The 20,028-nt window shown below is 32.8% G+C and overlaps 1 protein-coding gene across 2 annotated transcripts in view; it reads left to right on the top strand.

The window, feature by feature from the left end:
* The window catches only part of LOC142348177 (anoctamin-7-like), a 47,748-nt gene that overhangs the window by 16,116 nt on the left and 11,604 nt on the right, over positions 1 to 20,028 (top strand). Inside the window, exons 4-8 of one of the 2 annotated variants that reach the window (XM_075399417.1) lie at positions 1,359 to 1,465; positions 7,013 to 7,125; positions 10,111 to 10,314; positions 13,684 to 13,698; positions 17,699 to 17,902. In XM_075399417.1, the coding sequence (XP_075255532.1) occupies positions 1,359 to 1,465; positions 7,013 to 7,125; positions 10,111 to 10,314; positions 13,684 to 13,698; positions 17,699 to 17,902 (643 nt within the window). The remainder of the gene's footprint in view (positions 1 to 1,358; positions 1,466 to 7,012; positions 7,126 to 10,110; positions 10,315 to 13,683; positions 13,699 to 17,698; positions 17,903 to 20,028) is intronic. The other variant, XM_075399418.1, reaches the window with a different exon arrangement.

The following is a 20,028-nucleotide window of genomic DNA, read 5'->3' as shown; positions in this document are numbered from 1 at the left end:
ATGCTAAATATGACGGTCGAGAAGCCAATTATTTTCTCATTTGAATAATAATTTGTTAGCTTGATTTCTGCTCTCAAAGCAATGGGATATGTGCACTGGAGCAGAAAAATGGCAGAAAAGTGTGATTTACACAAACACATATATATATATATATATATATATATATATATTTAATTCGTACGCTTATTTTTAATGCATCTTACAGCAAAAAACATAAACCGCATAAACAGGCAAATTAACTGGTGAATAAAAGTTTGTTATTTTCGACAAAATATTGACCACTCCATTGATCTTCTCATTAAGGACCGTATCCTGCCAGCCGAATTGTTTATCTCAAAAGTTAGCCTAATGAAGCTACAAACAGATATAAGACACTGGGAGACATCCGAAAATTTTAAAATGTTTACCAGTCGCCATAACGCTAGACAGAACAAGAGAACAGATCAAATTATTATAAAAAGAAAACGAAAACGAAGTGGATTAACAAATCTTTAATCTTGAAAAGCGTTCAAAAATGGAACAAATTGCCCTCCTCAATACGAACTTTTAATAGTAAAACTTGCTTTAAAAATGTTTTAACCGAGTTTTTGCTCGATCAACACAAGAAAGTACCCGTTAATTGACAAATAGGAGCCTTCAAATCTTATTTTTACCTATGAGAACGAATAACCACAGTTTGAAGATTATTATACTAATAACAATGCGGATTATTTTATTTAACTTTTTAAAGCATATAGATGTTTAACCTTAGGGTTATATCTGAGTAATTTACATGTTTAAAAAAAATGTTTTTAACTGATGATTAAACATTTTTTTTCTAAATTGTTTTTGTGAAGGAGACTTGGGAGTTGATTTGCGTACTGTAAAACACAGGGGAACGATATCCAAGAAAAATGGTAAGACTGCAAATCATGCAAGATCAGTTGGACGCACCCAAAGTTTTTATTCTTTCGAAGACACTTATGTAAAAAATAAGAGAACTTAGAAATTTAGTAACAAACTGTGATTTCATATATGACTTCGTTACAGAATACAGGATTTGTTTGTGATGGGATTTGTTATGATGATCATCGTCGTAGCGAGCAAATATTCATTTCGAATTCTCGATCCATTCTATCTCTCATGTGCCCTTAATTATCCCAATCGGGATGTCTGTTAGAGAAAAGAGTAGAGAGTCATGAGCGAGGCTATTAATGTGGGCTAGGGTAGTCAGAATGGAAGAAGAGTTGGATGGTCAGAATGGAATGTTGTGTAGCAATAAAGAATTAAGAGTATACAGACTTTGATAGCTTAGAAGACTGACAAGAGGTACAATATTAGGTTTAGATTAACAGGTTAAGATAAATATGGCATTTCAGGAGCGACAGGTTTCTTCAGGAAGAAATTTGTGGATCATTTTGGGACTGAAGATGACCCGGATTACATCAGCGCACCATTTATCAAAGAAAAGATGTACTTGTTTGAGGCAAGATTTCAAAACTGTTTCAAATTCTTCATGTGAACTATCTACTGACTACAGGCTTCGTTATGAAGCAAGGCTTTTCTGTTAAGCTAATTGTTTTATTTTGTGTATAGATCTTTACACAGATCACATATATAGTTTGCGATACAGCATCTAACTTTAATAAGCTTAAGGTTGATCCATGACCGGAACGAGTTCCAAGTCTTGATCAGTACTTCTCCTGTGAAATACAAGTCTTGGGTCGGCTAATCAGTACTGATCACGTCTTATTTCAAATTTTAACCAAAACTTGACAAGTCGTAATAAAAAATTATTAAAAATTTTGAATTGACCAATAAGGTTTCGTAACGTGCCATGATACGCACAGAACCTCACAAAATTGCACGAATCGCACAGAATCATGGAATCGCACGAATCGCACGAATCGCATAGATCAAAAAGGAAACCAATGTTTTCACAAAAAACAACAGATGTTGTCAAATCGGGCGATAACTGTTTACATTTTTGCGTTTATATAAATAGATTAAATTCAATTAAAATTATTCATCCGTGATTCGTGAATTCCCGTCGTGTAGAATCTGACAAATTTCCGGTAAAGATGTCGAACTAAAAATAGAGATCTTAAACGATAAAAAATTATTAATTTCAGAATATGCAAGATACAAAATTCTCATGAAGAAACATTAAAAGACACCAATTTTGTCCAATCAGATCTTAAGCAATTAAATTTTCTATAATCAAGACATTAGATTTGAAAATGATAAATAGATGCATCTTACACAATGGGCTAATATTCGCAACACTTGCTATTGTTAGGGAAAAATTGATGCGTGTTTGATTTTCATGCGTTAAACAATATTTATAACATAAAAATACAAATTTTTGTAATAAAAAGTTCAATGCTCGGAAGTTTACTCTTCTTGTGTGAAATATAATAAGACCTTTTTTCTGCATAGATGTTGAACAAATAATACTGGAACTAATACGAAAATATTGTTATTTATCCCTCAATTAAGGGTTTTCTGGTTATTGAAAAAAGTTTGTCTTCATCAATTGTTGATACAATAGCTCCTACAATATCCCATCCTGCCTCATGCAGATGAAAAGAGTCATGCTTCGTTTAAAACTAAGTACATATTTAGTTGATTTTACATCTTTCAAAACTCATGTGAAAAGTAAACGTTCAATTTTGTGTTTTCCATACTTTGATGCGATATTAATTGTTCCGACCCCTCTTGAGGGGGGAGGAACTATATATTCAACTGGTTTTTTTTTGTTCAGTCAATTTTGGCCGATCGATATATTCATCGTAGAGAGTTGAGACTGGTATCATTAGAAAGCTTGTCCATCGTAGAATATGGAATTAAATTTTTTTTTTTGATTTTCGTTTTTGACAGGGAGATATCGAGGTTTAAACTTTCGAGAAAATAGAGTGAATTCCGTTGATTTCATTCACCTTTTTTTCGGAATTTTTGACTAAAATTTCGCCAATTTTGATAAAGTTTAATAAAATATTTCATAAAAAAGTTGTTGATTTTACGGTTAAAGACAAAATACTTTGTCGGCTATTTTCATTGAATTTTTTTTGTCACAAATTCCGGCTAAAAATTTCACAAAATTCAGATTTTTCATCAAAAACAGCACGAAATAAGTTTCTTTAGTCCACTCTGATTAAATTTGCGAGAAGTGCACACCCAAACACCACTAACACAATCTTTGTAGACTCAAAGGAGGGCTAATTCTACTTCAACTTCCGTTGAGAGTGCTCTGTAAATAAAACTTTGTCGTTTTTTGCTAACTTTATTCGTTGATTAAACAAAAACGCAGCATTTACTTTTGATTTCTTAACAAACAAAATATCAATATCAATGACATTCCGAAAATTAATTAGTCCTAATGGACAATCAACATTAGCAGGGCTAGTTCTGTACAAATCTTGGACCGTTACATTCCAAAAATAATTCGGATTGTCATCAGTCGGTTTTTTATTAAAAAAGTACGATCTTTTTTATATTAATTAAATAACAGAACATTTCATATCAAAGCTCACTAGTGGTAGATCCTACTGACTTCCTAATTAGCTTGAAATGAATTTATCTAGTTGATTGCTTGATAGCTTAAGGTCGCTTTGACTTTTAAAATATTTCATTTTAAAATAAAAAGTGGCTTATTGAACTTTGCCTCCATTTTTCTCTTACTTTGGTCAACTTGTAGCTTAGTGTCAGCAATCAAAGAGTGCCCATTCTTTCTACTGAATTCAAATTTAGTCTTTATTGTGGTTTTACGCCTTAAATTATGGTGTTCTGGATTTGATACTACTAGATTTAACAAATTTTTTTTAATTATTAGGTATTTGCCCATTTTTCATGTTTTCTAATTTTGTCAAATTGTCACGTTATTGTCAGTTCATATATCACATTTTTCTCGTTCAAAATAACGCACAATTGGTACTATTTAAATCCTTAAAGATTGTGGTTCTTTACTGCTTCGACACTGCTTTCTCGAGGAATTTAATTGAATTTTTTAATTTAGTCTTTAACTGTACTTTTTATTTTGTCTTTTAAGTCATATTTAATTTCCTGTACAAAGACCCTGTTTGATTGGTTTTTCCCGAAAGAGTAGATAAGCCGACGTTCAGATATTAGAAGATAGATAATGGCTTTCATGACTTTGAAAATAATTGTTTTCCAAAATGAAAAAAAAACAAACATTTCAACGTCGCAATTTTGTTCCTTTTATTGTCTGTTTGTTACCTGGTCTCGTTAATTAATGGTTAAGAATGACATTAGTTTTGTCAAGGGAAGTTGTCAAAAGGGATTGGTGTCACAAAATCTAAACAATCTAAAGAGTTTTTAAAGAATTCGTTGTGAATTTATTGGCTTCGATACGGGTTTTCTACAAAAAAAAGTAAATTAATTTTTGATTTTTGTCATATTTGACGTAAGACCTTTCTTTTTGTAGACGTAAGACATGTTCTGGTTAATTGCAGGTCTCGAGGGCTTCCTTTCGAAGAATAAGTGAACCTGTTCAATTTTTTCGTTTTGTAATTAATGGCTTTCATGTCTTTGGAAATAAAATTTTTTCGATAAAAACAAGTTTTACATAATCTTGCTTTTTTCTTTTTGGTCTAATTGTTACCTAGTTTCTTTAATGAGAGGTCACATAATATGTTTCAAGGGAAGGTGTCAAAAGGGATTGGTGCCACAAAATCTAATGTTTTAAGAGCATTCGTTATGACTTTACTGGCTTCCACACGGGTTTTTCACAAAAAAAGAGAAAATGAATTTTTGATTTTTGTCATATTTGACGTTCTTTTTGTAGATCTAAGACATATTCTGTTTAATTGCAGGTCTCAAAGGCTTCCATTGGAAGAATGGACGAATCTATTGATCTTTTTCATTTTGTAATTAATGGCTTTCATGTCTTTGGAAGTAAATTTTTTTCGAAAGAAAACAAGTACCACATAATTTTGCATTTTTTTGTCTAATTGTTGCTGATTTTCATTAATGAGCGGCCAGATAATAAATATCGGTGTCCGACGAAGGTGCAATGGGACATATTTTAGGCGCCAAAATATGGCTTTACGGTTTCCAAAGGATTTTCTGGCAAGTTTTAGTTGATTTTTAGTTTGTTGTCTACTTGTTGTTCTTTTTGTAACTGCATAAAAAATTGAATACCGAGAGTTCTTAATTCCCTTCTATGGAAGCATTGGTAATTGTTAACTTATGGGATATTTTAGTTGATTCATAATGGTTTTCATTACTTTGAAATTAATTGTTTTTTTTTTAAAATTCAGAGATTTTTCTAACTTTAAAGTTTCTGTTCTTTTTTGTCTAATTGTTATCAAGCTTTATTATGAACTGGTGAATAAACATTTTTTTGGTGAATTAAAAGTTGTTTTGTTTATTTTCAGTTTTATCTGACGCTATTTTGACTTTGTTATTAAGTTTTGTTTTTTAAAACGGACATAAATATTTTGATGTAATTAATGTTTGTTGTTGTTGTTTGATTTTGCCGTTCGTCTTCGCTCGCTTTCTTAATATCGGTATATCTCAAAAATCTAATGCGTCATTTTTTACTCCACTTAGTTATTTGCTTTGGAGGCTATCTTTTCGTTCATACACCAGTTTTTTTTTTGAAAAATACTTGAATTTTTTGTGTTTTTCTATCTGTTCCTCTTTTGGTAGACAATTATGCCAAAATTGTGGATGAGCGGGGTCGGAACCTCATGCGCGATCGCACATTACCGAGCCGTCTTGTTTATTTTGAAGTATATGATGAAATTGAAAAGCAATCTTGCACAATTGCAAAATTTTACTTGGACTATACCTGAAAAATTACAGTTATTGTAAACTAAAACTTCATTTAATTTTACATGAAATATCACTTCAGTGGAATTCTCTTAAACAGAATGTAGAATTATTAGATTTTAGTTGCACGCGTTCAATAAAACTTTTGGTTTTTCTCCGGATTTAATTATTTAGAATTGAAAATATAGGTGCTTCTCATGTAACTGTGCTGACCATTTTACCTGTGAAAGCTTGAAGTCATTCAGGAACAAATTCTATCGATGCAGGAAACCAAAACCTGTAAATATCATATAACTGTCATTTTGTAATTTTCGCAATTCCAGCAAATATTAGGTATTTCATTTTATATTGATGCAATGCTTTTTACTATTTTTCAATTTTGCTTGATCGACAGTTTTAATAACGCCTGAAGTTTGGTTTACTGCCGTTAATGGTTTCTTTAAAAAGAATTCTGGTCTAACTATAAATTTGAATTTTTTTACCGTAGTAAATTACATTTCATGTGCCAATGAAAATAAACGAGAGCCTGAAGAGAAGAAACTAGCTTTTCCAACGTGAACATTGTATTTGCTTTGTTCCATAATTTTTTACTAAGCCTGATGAAAGTCTTGAGAACCTAATTTAGTTCATTAATCATCAAAGTCTCCAAATGATTGCATCCAAATTTAGCTACGATTATCTTTGCGAAGTGCTAACAAGATATTTGTAAAATTTGTCTCGACAAAAATTGTATTGAGGAAAAAGAATCGTCTGATGAAAGAACAAAATGAAAAAATCGATTCCATGAATTAGATACTTTTCATTTTGCTATGGAAAATTGTTTTCATTGAAGTAGCGAAAAAAAATCATGTTTAATTTTTAAAAGGAGGAAAATCAAAGAGAAAAGTAATTGATTAAAAAATATTTTTTAAAAAGATATCTGGAAATTTTAGGTTATCCAACAGGCTGTTCCAATTAACCATAAACCGCTCGATTTGTTTCTAAGCGAAAAATTTAAAATTTGTGATGGACAAGTTCAAAAACAGTGGACTGTAATAAATCATCTTGTGGTATATCAAGCCAACAAAGTTGAAACTTCAGCAGGGCTGTGGTGCAACGGTAGCATGCCTGGCCGCGGTTCTGGAGAAAGTAGGTTCAAGTCCTCTAAGTTCTAATTCTATAGCAGTATATGGAGTTAGCTAATACCTCAGTTGGGTTGTTGCAAGACCATTAATTGCTGACTCTCGCATGTGTTTAATAGGGCTTCACTGACAAGACTGTATTGTTCCGAAACTCAATAAGAAGTTTGGTGGCGGAGTACATACTAGAGAGTATGGATGCAAGAGCAGAGGCTGAGATCACGGAGGAGGAAAAGTTAGTCACAATACTCAATTCTAACTAAAAACCTGGATTAATTGCTAATTAATCAAACTTGGCTGCTCAGTTTGAATGATGTATAATTTTTTCATTGATTCTCCTTGTTAGAAGGCTGCGAGCAGATGCAAATGTGAATTGTGGGATCTTTTCCGTTTGCCAACCCCCCCTCCCCCAGGAGGTGCATAACGAACTGCGGAGGGAGGGGGGGGGGCAGAAACTGAAAAGATTTGAACTGCTTTATAAGTAAACGTGACGTAGCTTCCTCAGTCTTGTAGTCTAGATCTCGACTTATGAAAAAATTTTGACAGTATATGGTCAATACTTACTATAATTATACTATCCAGATTCCAATTAAATTCGAGCTGAAGTCTTTTTGTGGCTCAAGCACGGTCTTTTAATTAAGGTCAACCGGCGTGTTTAGATGGGTTGTTGAGTCAAGGTATCTTCAAAAACTGATTTGTGTCGAGCGGCAATGAAAGTGGTAAAAGGTGAGTTGCTTTTTTTTCATTTTTGATTGTTATCAAAATAATATGTTCCTCAGGTATGTTGCCCGCGTAACTGAAGGTGATGGGGGGTAAGTTAATCTCTTTAATATATTTAATTAAAATTATAAGTTTTGCAGGCGTCCGGACGTGTTTGTTGCTTTCTGTCGATAATAAATTATAATTTTAACTTTCGCGTGTGTGTTGCTTTGTGTCCCTGAAAGTGATAGAAGGTGTGTTATGCTCTGTAATAATTGAGATCCAACTCAATTTAAAATGAGTCCAGGCCGAAATTCCAACGCTTAAAAACGCTAAACTATGTAAGAATGGCGCTGAATGCGTTGAATTTATGTAAGATCTACATTTAACTCCTTGGAAAGTAACTATTGTCGCTTTTAATCTTTAATTTTGGGTTTCTAAGTGTATAACTCACAAAATTTTGCGTTTAATATCTTTGATCTTACATAAATTTGCAGTTCTAATCCTAGACCATTCATTTTGCGCCGAGTTCACGTTTGATCTTACATAAATTTTAGTTTGGCAGCGCAGTTCTTATTTAACTTCAAAGCTTAGAATATAGCGTCTTACCTACTTGAGTGTTTAATTTAGAGTTGATCTTACATAATTTCAACGTTTAACTTTTAGCATTGATCCTATATTTTTTAGCGTTTTACTCGCGCGTTCAGCTGAAATAAATTCAACACTTAAAATTTTGGTTGTTGATCTAAAAGTTTATCTTTCTAATAACCCCAGTTTTAAGTTAATGTCAAATTTGCAATTATTTATAAAGAAAGTTGCAAATTTTGTAAAATAATGCATTAATTTCACAAATATTTGCAAACAGATCTGAATATTTGTGTCTCTTATAGTTCGCAGTTGGCCTTGCAGGGTGATTTTACCACACAAGTCGTTTACAAGGTGTACTTTGAACATTTTTCAATTAAAGTAAGCAATCTCTGAGAAATGGTTAGAAAAATAACCCAAATTGATAAATTAAACAGAGCTCAACCGGAACGAACTCGGCCCATCGTTTGCAAATTTTTGCAAACTTAACATTAATTTACAAAATTTTATAAAATTGAAACTTGTGAAGAGATAATTTGCAAATTTTTACAAATTTGGCATTGTTGAGCAAAAATTTGCAAATGTTTGCAAATTTGGCATTAGTTTTGAACTAGGGAACAGCGTCCATCTTAGCGTCGATCTTACAAGTTTTCACGGCTAATAGTTTCGTCTAATGACGTTTTGTGGCTCTGTAGCAAATTGTCTACTTTCATTAATCTAAAACGTGATTTTTCTACGGGATTTTAAAGTTTTAGATTTGAGCGCCGAGATGTCATTTGTGGTTTAACGAAAAAATTTCATAATATAAATAAAAGATCAATGCTAAAACTTAAACGAAAATGTTATGTCAGGTCAACGTAAATTAAACGCTGTGAGATCTACCCTTGGAAAAAACAAATAATTCAACGCGTGCATATCCACGTAAGATACGTGGAGTTAGATGCCGATATATATATATATATATATATATATATATATATATATATATATATATATATTTATATACAGACGAAAAGCACGCGGAGGTCAGTGTTTTGACATCATTGACCCAACTCTAAGAGTTGAAACAATGTGAGAGCAAACTGTAGAAACTCTAAATGTACGTAAGATCTGCGCTTACAAAGGGTTAAATCAGTTAAGAACTATGCGTAGAAACGCCAAAACAAGGTAAAATCTAGGTTTAGAAATCCCAAGTTATCATTACACCGCAAAAGCAGACCTGAATTACCTCGGTCGATTCTGGCCGAGAATTTAATTTAACTTTGTTTTACTTCGTTACAACATGGGTTGTTCATGAAATTTGGTGAATTAGGAAATGAGGTCGAAAATAAAAATATTTGCCGAAAAATTTTCTATCTCTTCAACGCGAGTTGCCGCTTATCTTGCATAGTGTCACCAAAATTCCTCGGCCTGGGAGAAAGTTTATTGCTTTCTTTCATAATTAATTTTTATTGTTTATCAAAAATATAGGTTTCCCTGGTAAGTTTTTGTTTCACTTAAAGTGATAGAGGGTGTGTTGCCTTCTTTCATAATTCGTGTTCAACTGTAATTATAATGACAACTTTCGTGCTTGTCTTGCCTGCGTTACTGAAAGTGATAAGATGAGTTGATGTAACATCAGGTATTGTGTCAAACTACATTCTGGTATCAATATTAGGTAAAATTTAGGTCCATTATCCCTTTTTGGTTCGACCTAAGGTCAAGTTATTGACACAAGTCGAGCTCATCAGTTTTGTACCATTTCGTGGTCTAGCACGGGTGTCTCATATTTTGAGGCTTAAAATAGTGGGGCGGGGTTCCCATTATAGCTACCAATTATGACACCCACTTACAAACACATTATCATGTAAAAATATAGCACGTGTGCCTGGGGGAGGAGGGACGTGAAAGTTATGCCCGATAAAAATTATCCATAACTGACTTTTAATCATTCTAGGTTGAAGAAGTGGAATCTGAGTTGGTTCCTGCATGAGAAGATCTTTGATGACACTTTTGTGTTGCACGATGAGTCATCTGAGGATCCGTTTGAACTGAAAAACGAGAGTTACATCAACGAGAGAATCAAACAGCTCAAGTGGAAGAAACTCCACCCTGCACCAGACGCATCCATCAAAAATGGGAAAACATCTGCCGTTATTAAGTAAGAAAACAGAATGATAAAACGGAAGAACTTCAGAAGCTGCTAACTTGATACATAAAGTTTCCAAACAGCTCTCAAAAGATGTATTAGACTACTGCCTGATGCCGTATCGCATTATTAGTTGCTTTAAACAACGCCGAAGGTAACAGAGTGACCGCATTAATAACTGGCCTTGAAAACAGTATTCTACGGTGTAAATGACAAAATGTGGTAAAAACACAATTGTTAAATAAATATACCCGGGTCGAGACCGAATGGTTAACTTGTAAGAACTTGCAAGTTTCTTGCAAAAGATGGTTAACTTGTAAGAACTTGCAAGTTTCATGCAAAAGATGGTTAACTTGTAAGAACTTGCAAGTCGAATGGTTAACTTGTAAGAACTTGCAAGGAAAATGGCTAACTTGTAAGTTTCTTGCAAGTTCGTTCCGGTCGAGCACAACTCTTATTGGTTAATTCAATTTAAATTTTTAGTCATTTACCGTAGAAAGCGCGGTGGAGTTAGTTGCTTTATTTGGATAACATAATAAAAATCGACCTATTGGACAAAATGTTACTTTTTGAATTTTCAATTTATTAATATTCAATTCAAGAGAGTTCCTTTTGCAATTCCATTAAAAAACAGTAGATCTCAATTAGCTTCTTCACGATTGATTTAAAAAATGTTCCCAAAATAATGACTTTGATTAAATTTTCAAATTCATATGTCAGCATTTTTTCAAAATAATTTAGTAGGTCTTCATTTTTATACCTTTTTTTATAATTTCAACTCACACTTTTCCAGATTCTATTTTTTCCAAACATCCGTTTACATTCATGTCTTGCAACGTTTTTTTTACGGTTTAGTGTGTTTGTGTATATATATATATATATATATATATATATATATATATATATATATATACATATATATATATATATATATATATATATATGTATGCGGATATGTGTATTTGCGCGCGTGTGTGTGAGTGGTGTGTGTGTGTGTGTGTGTGTGGTGTGTGGTGGCTGTGCGAATCGTTAACTTGTAAGCAATTTGTAAGTCGAGTGTTTAACTTGTAACAGCCTTGTAAGTCAATTGGTTACCTTGTAAGAACTTGCAAGTCGAATGGTTAACTTGTCAGAACTTGCAAGTTTTTGAAGAAGATCTGCAAGAAGTTCTTATAAGACAACCATTCGGCCTCGACCCGGGTATGCACTGCCAATTTAACGGATATAAAATTCATCTACATTTTACTGTAATTTACAAGAAAGGACGTCATTCTTGTATCCCTTAACCAAACAGTAAGAGCAAAATTGATCGTCAATATTTCCCAATAATCCAAATCTACATTAGGAGAATCCTTCACTGGATAGGAAGTGCAGCCGGAATGTAAAATTTCTTACATTTGTAAATTGTAAGCATCAAATTTGCTTTCCAATCAATCCATTAATAACTCTGTACATCTGAGGCAGTAGTCTAATAAACACCTAAATGTCAGCTAGATCGTAACTTGTTGACCTGTTGAAGTGTTTTTTGTTTAGGTGTTTAGGTCCAGTTGAGTGAAACCAAGTGCACTGACTGGTACTGAAAATGAAAATAATTTTAAGTTGCATAACCACTAGTATTTTTGGAACGTCATTATGTGGCTAATAGCTGTTTTTGGTTTTACGTTTCGGAAAGTTTTTGTTGAAAAGTGAAAATAATGGCAAATTATTGACAATATTTGTAAACCATCCTCGCCAATAGGGTAGCTAAATTCCCAGCCTTAAAAACAAGCGATTTGGGAGAAAACAGTGTAGAACAGAAATTTATGAACTGAGGACAAATTAGACTACGCGTTTGATTTCAAGAGGTTTTTTTTGGGAAATTTTAGGACTTTTAATTAAAATTAAATTCGAATTTACAATCAGGAAATATAGATCAAAAACCAGGTGACCAGGTGACCATTATATATGACCAGGTGACAGATTCAAAGTTTTAGAAAAGTTTTATGTTTTTGTAGTATATTTTGTTTTAAAAATCAAGTTATCTCAAAATTTTTGAAATCTGAATTAGAACTCATTATAATAATTTGATGAAAAAGTGATTCTAATCCTGTTTTAGTGTAATTTTGACGGTTCCCTCTGAGAACAGTCTCAAACAGTTTAGCTGTACAAAACTTACCTTCGGTAAAATGACGATATACTCAATGGCAAAATACCCAATGTGCCATTATGCCGTTGTCATTATGTCCATTTTATTCTGTTTGATATTAGCGTTCAATAATCCGATAACAAAATTAGTACTCGGTATTTCAATTACGTTTTATCATATTTAAGCAGATAATTTACTCTCATGTTCAGTTGTGATGGTTTATATCCAGTTCCAAGGACCGCTGAGGCGTGGCCAATGCACTAGCTAAATATTATGTTGAATAATCGTTCTTGTAGTTTCAACTTTAGAATTAAATATTGGGTATATTTTGGTAATTATTTTTTCGGATTGTCACATTGGGTATATTGGCATTGGGATTTTTTTCCTGACATCCTTACATTGGCATTCGAGAATTCTGAAGGTGAAACCAAACAAGGTTGACAGAAAATGGCCACTGATTTTTGAAAAAAATTTGAAACCAATTGCGCTGATGATAATTGCAAAATTTTAATTCTGAGGTTGAGCAAACTGTCACTTCTCTCACTCGTGCAGCCGTTTTGTCAATTATTTCCGATGGCTGTTATCGCCACCGAGAAGTTAAAATACTTCGAGGTAAAGCTGAGTTGTTGAATAACTTCGAGATAGCGATAACAACCGTGTGGTAATGCTCTTAATTAGCCCCCATTTCAATTAAAACAGTTACATAACCTAAAATCTTGGCGACACGGCTGTTGATAATTTTCTGTTGCTATTTATTCCTATTATTCATATAACAGGTGGTGAGAAGAGAGTGGTAGAAAAGATATGTCTAATCTTAATGCAGAGTTTCTCCACTGTTTCATGTTTTCGTAGTAATGTAGTCTTTGGCTGCTAATAAGTTATGCAACTAATGTTATCGTAACGAGAGTATGTTTAATATTAAAACACAGGCGCCAAAAACATTGACAGGCGAGGGTATATATATATATATATATATATATATATATATATATATATATATATGTGTATATATATATATATATATATATATATATATATATATATATATATATATTCGCTATAACAGCGAATATATATTTTTTGCCACGTAATGTTGTTATGTTTCCTCCTCTAACTTCAATATATTGTGGTCCTATATCAGAAAAGATTGTGTGGCCCAGAAAAGTCAGAAAGTTTTTTTTAGAGCTCGTCGTCCTCCATTCAATTTTCGGTTTCTCAAAAAGTGACCCAGAAAACATAATATTCTATTTTGGCAGGATTTTATCGAAATGGTTAGTTCTCTTGGAAAACAAAACTCTTCGATCCAAACTTGTTTATATAATGCTTGAGTTCCAAGACAGCTTCACGATTAACCAGCTGAAATTTGTTTGAAATTTAAATTCTTCACCTCGCTTAGCATAGAATGCCCGTCTGAGCTTTTAGCTTAAAACTGATCACTCTAAATCAGAACTGAGCTTCAAACCAGTACGAAACAATGAACTCACGTCACTAAACTCATTTGTGTCATTTGGGTGCCAGACCATTAATTGATGCATCCAGGCCGTCCCAGACAAAAATTGGTTGTGTCCAGACTTCCAGACTTTTGTCTGTTTTTCTATTTTTTTGAGACCATGTAATTTTTAGCTCACCACGCCATCCATGTGCAACCGTTTTTGGTTTAGACATACTTGATTACGGTTTGAGACCTCAACATGTGTCAAATCCAAACAAAGCGATCCCAGATAGTTCTCAAAATGGTGACCTGTATATTTAAAGTTTCCGACGATACCACCTATGATTATCGGGATTTATTTTGTAAGCTACGCCGCAATGCTCATTCTTAAATGCTGATATTCACGCGACAAATCAATTGAAAAGTTCTTAAGGAGAAAAAGGATTCAAAATAGTAAATAAGGAAGCTTGGTAAAATGTGCTAGCCTGCAAACCGAGCTCAATTTTACACAACATCGAGCTCAAAAAGAGGACATATGAGACAAAACGATGATTAATTCAATTATTATTTAAATTGTAAAAGCCACTCAAAAATTGAGAGAATACTTTGTTCGTTTTTATTTCATGAGTGTATAATCAAAACGTTTACCAACAAATATAATATCAAGTCTGCAAAATAATAATGGAAAATTTTAGATTAATAAATGATAAGGAAAATGATAACACGTAAAAGCATGCTGTTCGCTTGACTGTTAAAACGATTCAAAAAGGTTATTATTTTCTTCTTATGGAACCTTCTACTACATTTCTATCATAGAACACCTAAAGAACCAAAATTCTCTTAGCTCAAGATTTGGAGAATATTCCAGAGAACGCTTTACAAGCCAGCGCCCTTAGCATTTAAAGTAGATCATTTGGTCCATCTTAACTCTTATTTCCACAAAATGCGATAATATGTAAAAACATGATATGATGTAAAGAGGGCGTCACCGTTCCGAATACAATGACAAAAAAATAATTTGACGCTTCGGTATGTTTTTGTGCTTGCTTTGACAAAACCGTTGATAAATACATATCAAAAACAAAAATAAGATGAAACAAATATTGATTTTATTGCTCACCAAATTAACTTTGTCGGAAATTAAAACAAGAATCTCAACTAATTCATGCAACGCCAAGCCTGCATTTTCATATTTGTTGGTTTGGTTGTCTACCAATTAACTACTAGCTGTGTCTTCTGCAACCATCAAACACTATCAAATAAGTAGGTTCTTCTGAAAATCTGGAAGTGTTTTATAAATTATTACTAAAAGAGAATCAAAAAACGGAGACAATATTTCTTCGTGAAATTTTTGAAGGCCCTAATTTAATGCCATATTTATCTTCACAAAATTTATAATCGCTGAACCAATTAAACAAGCACCTGGAGAATTAGCGATATTTTAAAAAAATAGCCTAAAATGCAACCTGGGATGTATTTAAAGTAGAGTGAGAAAACGGTGTTTGAACAAAAATAGGCTTTCTCGCTAGTGGTTTTTTGTTCACTTGCGACATTTTCACTTTGATTTTTACTGTTTTGTCAATTTTTTAGATCGAATTTTTTTCTGAATGGTTTTCCAAATCCAGTCTTAGTTCATTCTAGGCCTAGTTTTTTGTTTTAACCTAGTCTCCTCTTCTCGCTAGTGGTTTTTTTATTCACATGCGTCATTTTGACATTGATTTTCAGTTTTTTTAAATCTGATTTAGAATTTTCCTTAGAACTGGTTTTCCCAATTCATTCATATTACTTTCTTGGTCTAAATTTTGTTTAGTCAATAAAATTTTTTGAATTGTACGTCAGGACTTGTCCTGTTGTGTTTTTAAATCCCTTTACCTTTTGATCACGTTTTTCGTTTTACATAAGTCACGACTTTCACGTTTGACTTCTGACTTACCTCACTCATTATTTCAACTGAATGGTTTTTAAATACATTCACTCAATGATATACGCAAGATAGGGAATACAGTCAAGGTCAAAAGAACAAAATCAAAAAGAGAAGGGATAAACCGATAAATTACGGTCATTAAGTCGTTGAGAAATAAGTTATCAAAGTTCATCAGAGTCTTTGCTAGCTGACATTGGTATTAAGTTTATTAGCTTTCAATTTAGAAGCTGAATTAAATATAGTTTTAGAATCCAACCGAAAGCGCACGCCCCATTAGAACACTTTTTGACACTGAGAAAAAGTAGAAAAAATTTGGTCAATTTATCTCTTCTTTTTTTCTTTTTCTATTTCAATCCCGATGTGCACCAAGCGCGTCATCAGCGGCTATTTTCCGGCAATCTGCCGGCTATATGTTTTTTTACCAGCACTTACACTGAATGTCAAAAGTGGATCGGTAATGAGAGTTCTTATTATCTGGCATCATGTTATACTGGAAGAAAAATTAAACTGTTAATTAAATTACGATAAAATTACTGTAAAATTACTGTAAAATTAAATTACGATAAAGCTGTTTGCCTAGAAGTATTTTGCAGATGTTTTTCTAGACTTCCTTCTTGATGGTTTTAATTGGCGTGGATCAAATGGAAAAGATTTTAAATTAAGTGTTTATCAGTCTGATTCCTCGAAATTTCTTACTACATTTTTTTTCAGTTGGAGAAGATTCGCTCAGAAAATAAAATTAATTTCAAAAATTGGCATCAATTTTGATGTGCAAAAACAGTTCGATGAAGTTTATGACTTTTTTAATTCTTTAGAACGAAAAAGTAATTTAAAAATTTCTTTAAAATCGTGATGATAATAACTTATTTGAACATACTGAAAGTCATTATGTTATCTATTTGTGATTGCAAAAGCATGCAATTTTTGCACGATAGATGCAATTAACTAAATTGGCACTAATTCAGTTGGAAGTATCTTTTCAAATCTTTATATTTTACAATTGATCCTTTTTACATCTTGTCTATGCTACTTTGTCCATTTTTAAATTTTAGCTGATTAGGATCGTTAAAAATCTAATCAATAAATGCTTCCATTTTTACAAGCATTTAGTTTAAATAATTAATTTTAACGTGAGAACAATTTTTTTTGAAAATCTTTTGAAAATACCAAAAACCTTAAATTTTGAGAAAATTTCAGTTTTTGAAATCCTCTAATTCTGTTTAGAGACTTGCTTTAACATTGAACCCATTGAAGGTTTACAAATCAAAGTATATAAAAATAATTATATTTGTATGTTCCAATGTTGATGTCAGGTATTGATATCATGCTGTTAATGCGAACTGTTTCCGCGTCTCTCTCTCTCTCTCTCTCTCTCTCTCCCAACCCTCAATGTGGAATACGACCGTTCATACAATTATTAGATGTTTTCAGTCTGTGCCCCTCCCAGCTTTGTGGTAGCGTATTATTTCTACCTCCAAGCGGACATACCATAATTATTACATGATGATTTACTTTGTAATGACACGTGCTCACTCTAATTACGATTTATAAGCCATAATTGACGAAACAAGAAATTTTGAGAACAGTATTTTTCTTGTATAAAAATTCTGTTTGATGATTGAAAAAAAAAACAGTTCAATAAACCGGGTTTGATTGCTTTTGTTGCGTCTACTTCATTTCTTCTAATTAACGCCGTTTCCCAGCTAGTTACAGCGCCTTGTTTTAAATTGATGACTTCCTTTTTTATCCTTTTTATTCCAGCTTCTACCATGAAAAAACTAAATGCTAAAATGTCTTTGTAAAATCTCCATGAACGCGTCCGTGTCATAACTATTTCCAAACATTCATAGCTTACTAACCAAAAATCCTATTTAAATGAAAATTTATTTACGCTAAAAAAATTAGTGCTCTTCAGGGGGAACAAATCAACTGCATCGAGTTCAACTGCAATTGCTCTGAAAGAGGAAACAGTTTACTCGTCATCGTCTGATTCGGAGACAGAGGTCAAAGGGTCATCAGAGGGCACAGCCAATAACAAACAGTCATCAAAGTCAACAGGAGGTGGAGGAGGAGGAGGAAAGAAATTCTATTATGACGCCAGAAAAGATCTCCACTTTAGGTTGCAAAATTGTAATGACTTTTGATTTTGGGTTCAACGTAAACCTCTTGCCTTTTCACTAATGCAAATCGGCAATTTGTTTTTGATGCATATGCACTTCATGTAAAATGGCATCATGCACTTCATGTAAAAATTTCAACCAAACCGGTAATTTTCACCCTTTTGATGTCTTTTGCTGATGTAACTTCTGGTGGTTTTTTGCTGTTCCCTACAAAAATGCAACTGACATTATCGTTTCCTTTTGTGCCCCCAATTATTGAGTTCATATTGTTTGAACACTGATTGATTGGGAACGGCAAAAGAATCGACTGATTTTTTTAAATTACAAAAACGCTTAGGCCGTAGTCGGCACGTTATAAAATTCAGATGAAAACTAAGATCCTGTTAATTATTTGTGGCAGTAATGAAGTTAACAACTAATTTCTGATATTTTTTTCTGTAGAACTCATCCCTCTTTGCTTTTCATTCCTAGATCAAAAAGCTCAAAATAAATCCTCATAAACTCAAGTATTTTAATTGTATTGGAGTATTGGAGCGCTGTCTTTTTTTAAGATCTGTTCACACATTTTCATGATTTTTGAAGTCAAATTGAAGCAGTGATTTTTTGGTCACGCCGAAACAGGAACTGGAGCGAAAAAGCGAGTGGTTTTGAATATAGCCGTCTATAACTAAGAAAAAATATCCTTGGCATTTAGTAAAAACGAGTCATAGTATTTCAAAAATCGTAATTGTTACGGGGACTAAACAGGCGCAACTAGTGTGAAAACGGAGCAGTGCTGGTTTTCTGCTGGCATCTCTTATTTACAAGCCTAGTATGCTAACCATTACACCAACTTTTCTTCAGCTGTTGAACATGGCAACTCATAGCCCATTCCCATGTTCTGTCTTGCTCCTCAAGGCATCATTTCTCTAGCCAAGTATGAGTTGAACAAGAAGAGCTATGTCAAGCTTATCTTACGAGTAATTTACTTTAGGTTGTTCTCTCTCATCCATCTAACAGTAATTTTTCAAATACTTGTTGATAGCCGCGTCAGCAATTTCAGGCAGCTATTATTGCGCTCCTATTTTTTTTTGACAATTCAAAGAATTTGAATTGTATTGGAGCGCTGTCTTTTTTAAGATCTGTTCACACATTTTCATGATTTTTGAAGTCAAATTGGAGCAGTGAAAAAGCGAGTGGTTTTGCGGCGTGAAATTTTTTCGCTCTAATTTTAAAGTAGAGTGAGATAACGGAGTTTGAACAAAAATTCGCTTTCTCGCTAGTGGTTTTTTTTGTTCACATGCGGCAATTTAATTTTGATTTTTACTGTTTTTTCGCTTTTTTTATCGGATTTGTTTCAAGTGGTTTTCCCAATCCATCCATTTACAGTTCATTCTAGGTCTAGTTTTTTGTTTAGTCAATGAAAGTTCTTTGAATTGTACGTCGGTACTGGTCCTGCTATGTTTTTTTACTTCGTCTAACAGATTTTTGTTTCGTGTTACCCTGCGTCCCGCGTTTTTGTTTTTTTAGGTCAATTGCGTGAATTATCACGATCAATAAAATGACTTCTGATTTGATTAGTGTGCATTTAAGTAGTGCCAAATTCTTGATTATTAGAGGCTTGAGTTTTTGATTTCGAATATTAATTTTGGAAAGGCCTATTAGGGCTTTCTCCTTATAAAGCTTATATGTTCATAAAAATGACACTCCGAAGCTAATCCAAAAAGTCTAGTGGTCTATTAAAGGACTGTTATTGTTTTACCAATAAGAACTTTTTCTTACTGCCTTGGGGCAAAATCTTTAATTAGTTTGTAAAATTATAATTATAGGGACAAAAATTGACCGATCTATAGCTTCAAAATATTTTTTAAGTTCCTAATAATTTTACATGTTTATGGTTAAAAAACTCTTGGTTCATCAAGTTGTTGAAATATATGCCACCCGTCTTTAGTCATGCCTTTGAGAACCTTTCAGGCTTTTCTATTACAGTTGGAATAAGCAGCGGAAAATTGAGAAGGCTATTTTTTCTGGATACTTGCCTAATGACAGTTAATTTAGATTAGAATTGAATATAAAAACTTTGTTGAAATGTTTTCTTTTATCTTTTTGGGAGTTTTGGATAAGAGTGGGCTCATAATGGTTCCAT

Source organism: Convolutriloba macropyga, chromosome 10 (assembly GCF_964194025.1).
Source record: "Convolutriloba macropyga chromosome 10, txConMacr16.3, whole genome shotgun sequence".
In the NCBI taxonomy this organism is placed as follows: Eukaryota; Metazoa; Xenacoelomorpha; order Acoela; family Convolutidae; genus Convolutriloba; species Convolutriloba macropyga.
This window is presented reverse-complemented; position numbering and strand designations above follow the sequence as displayed.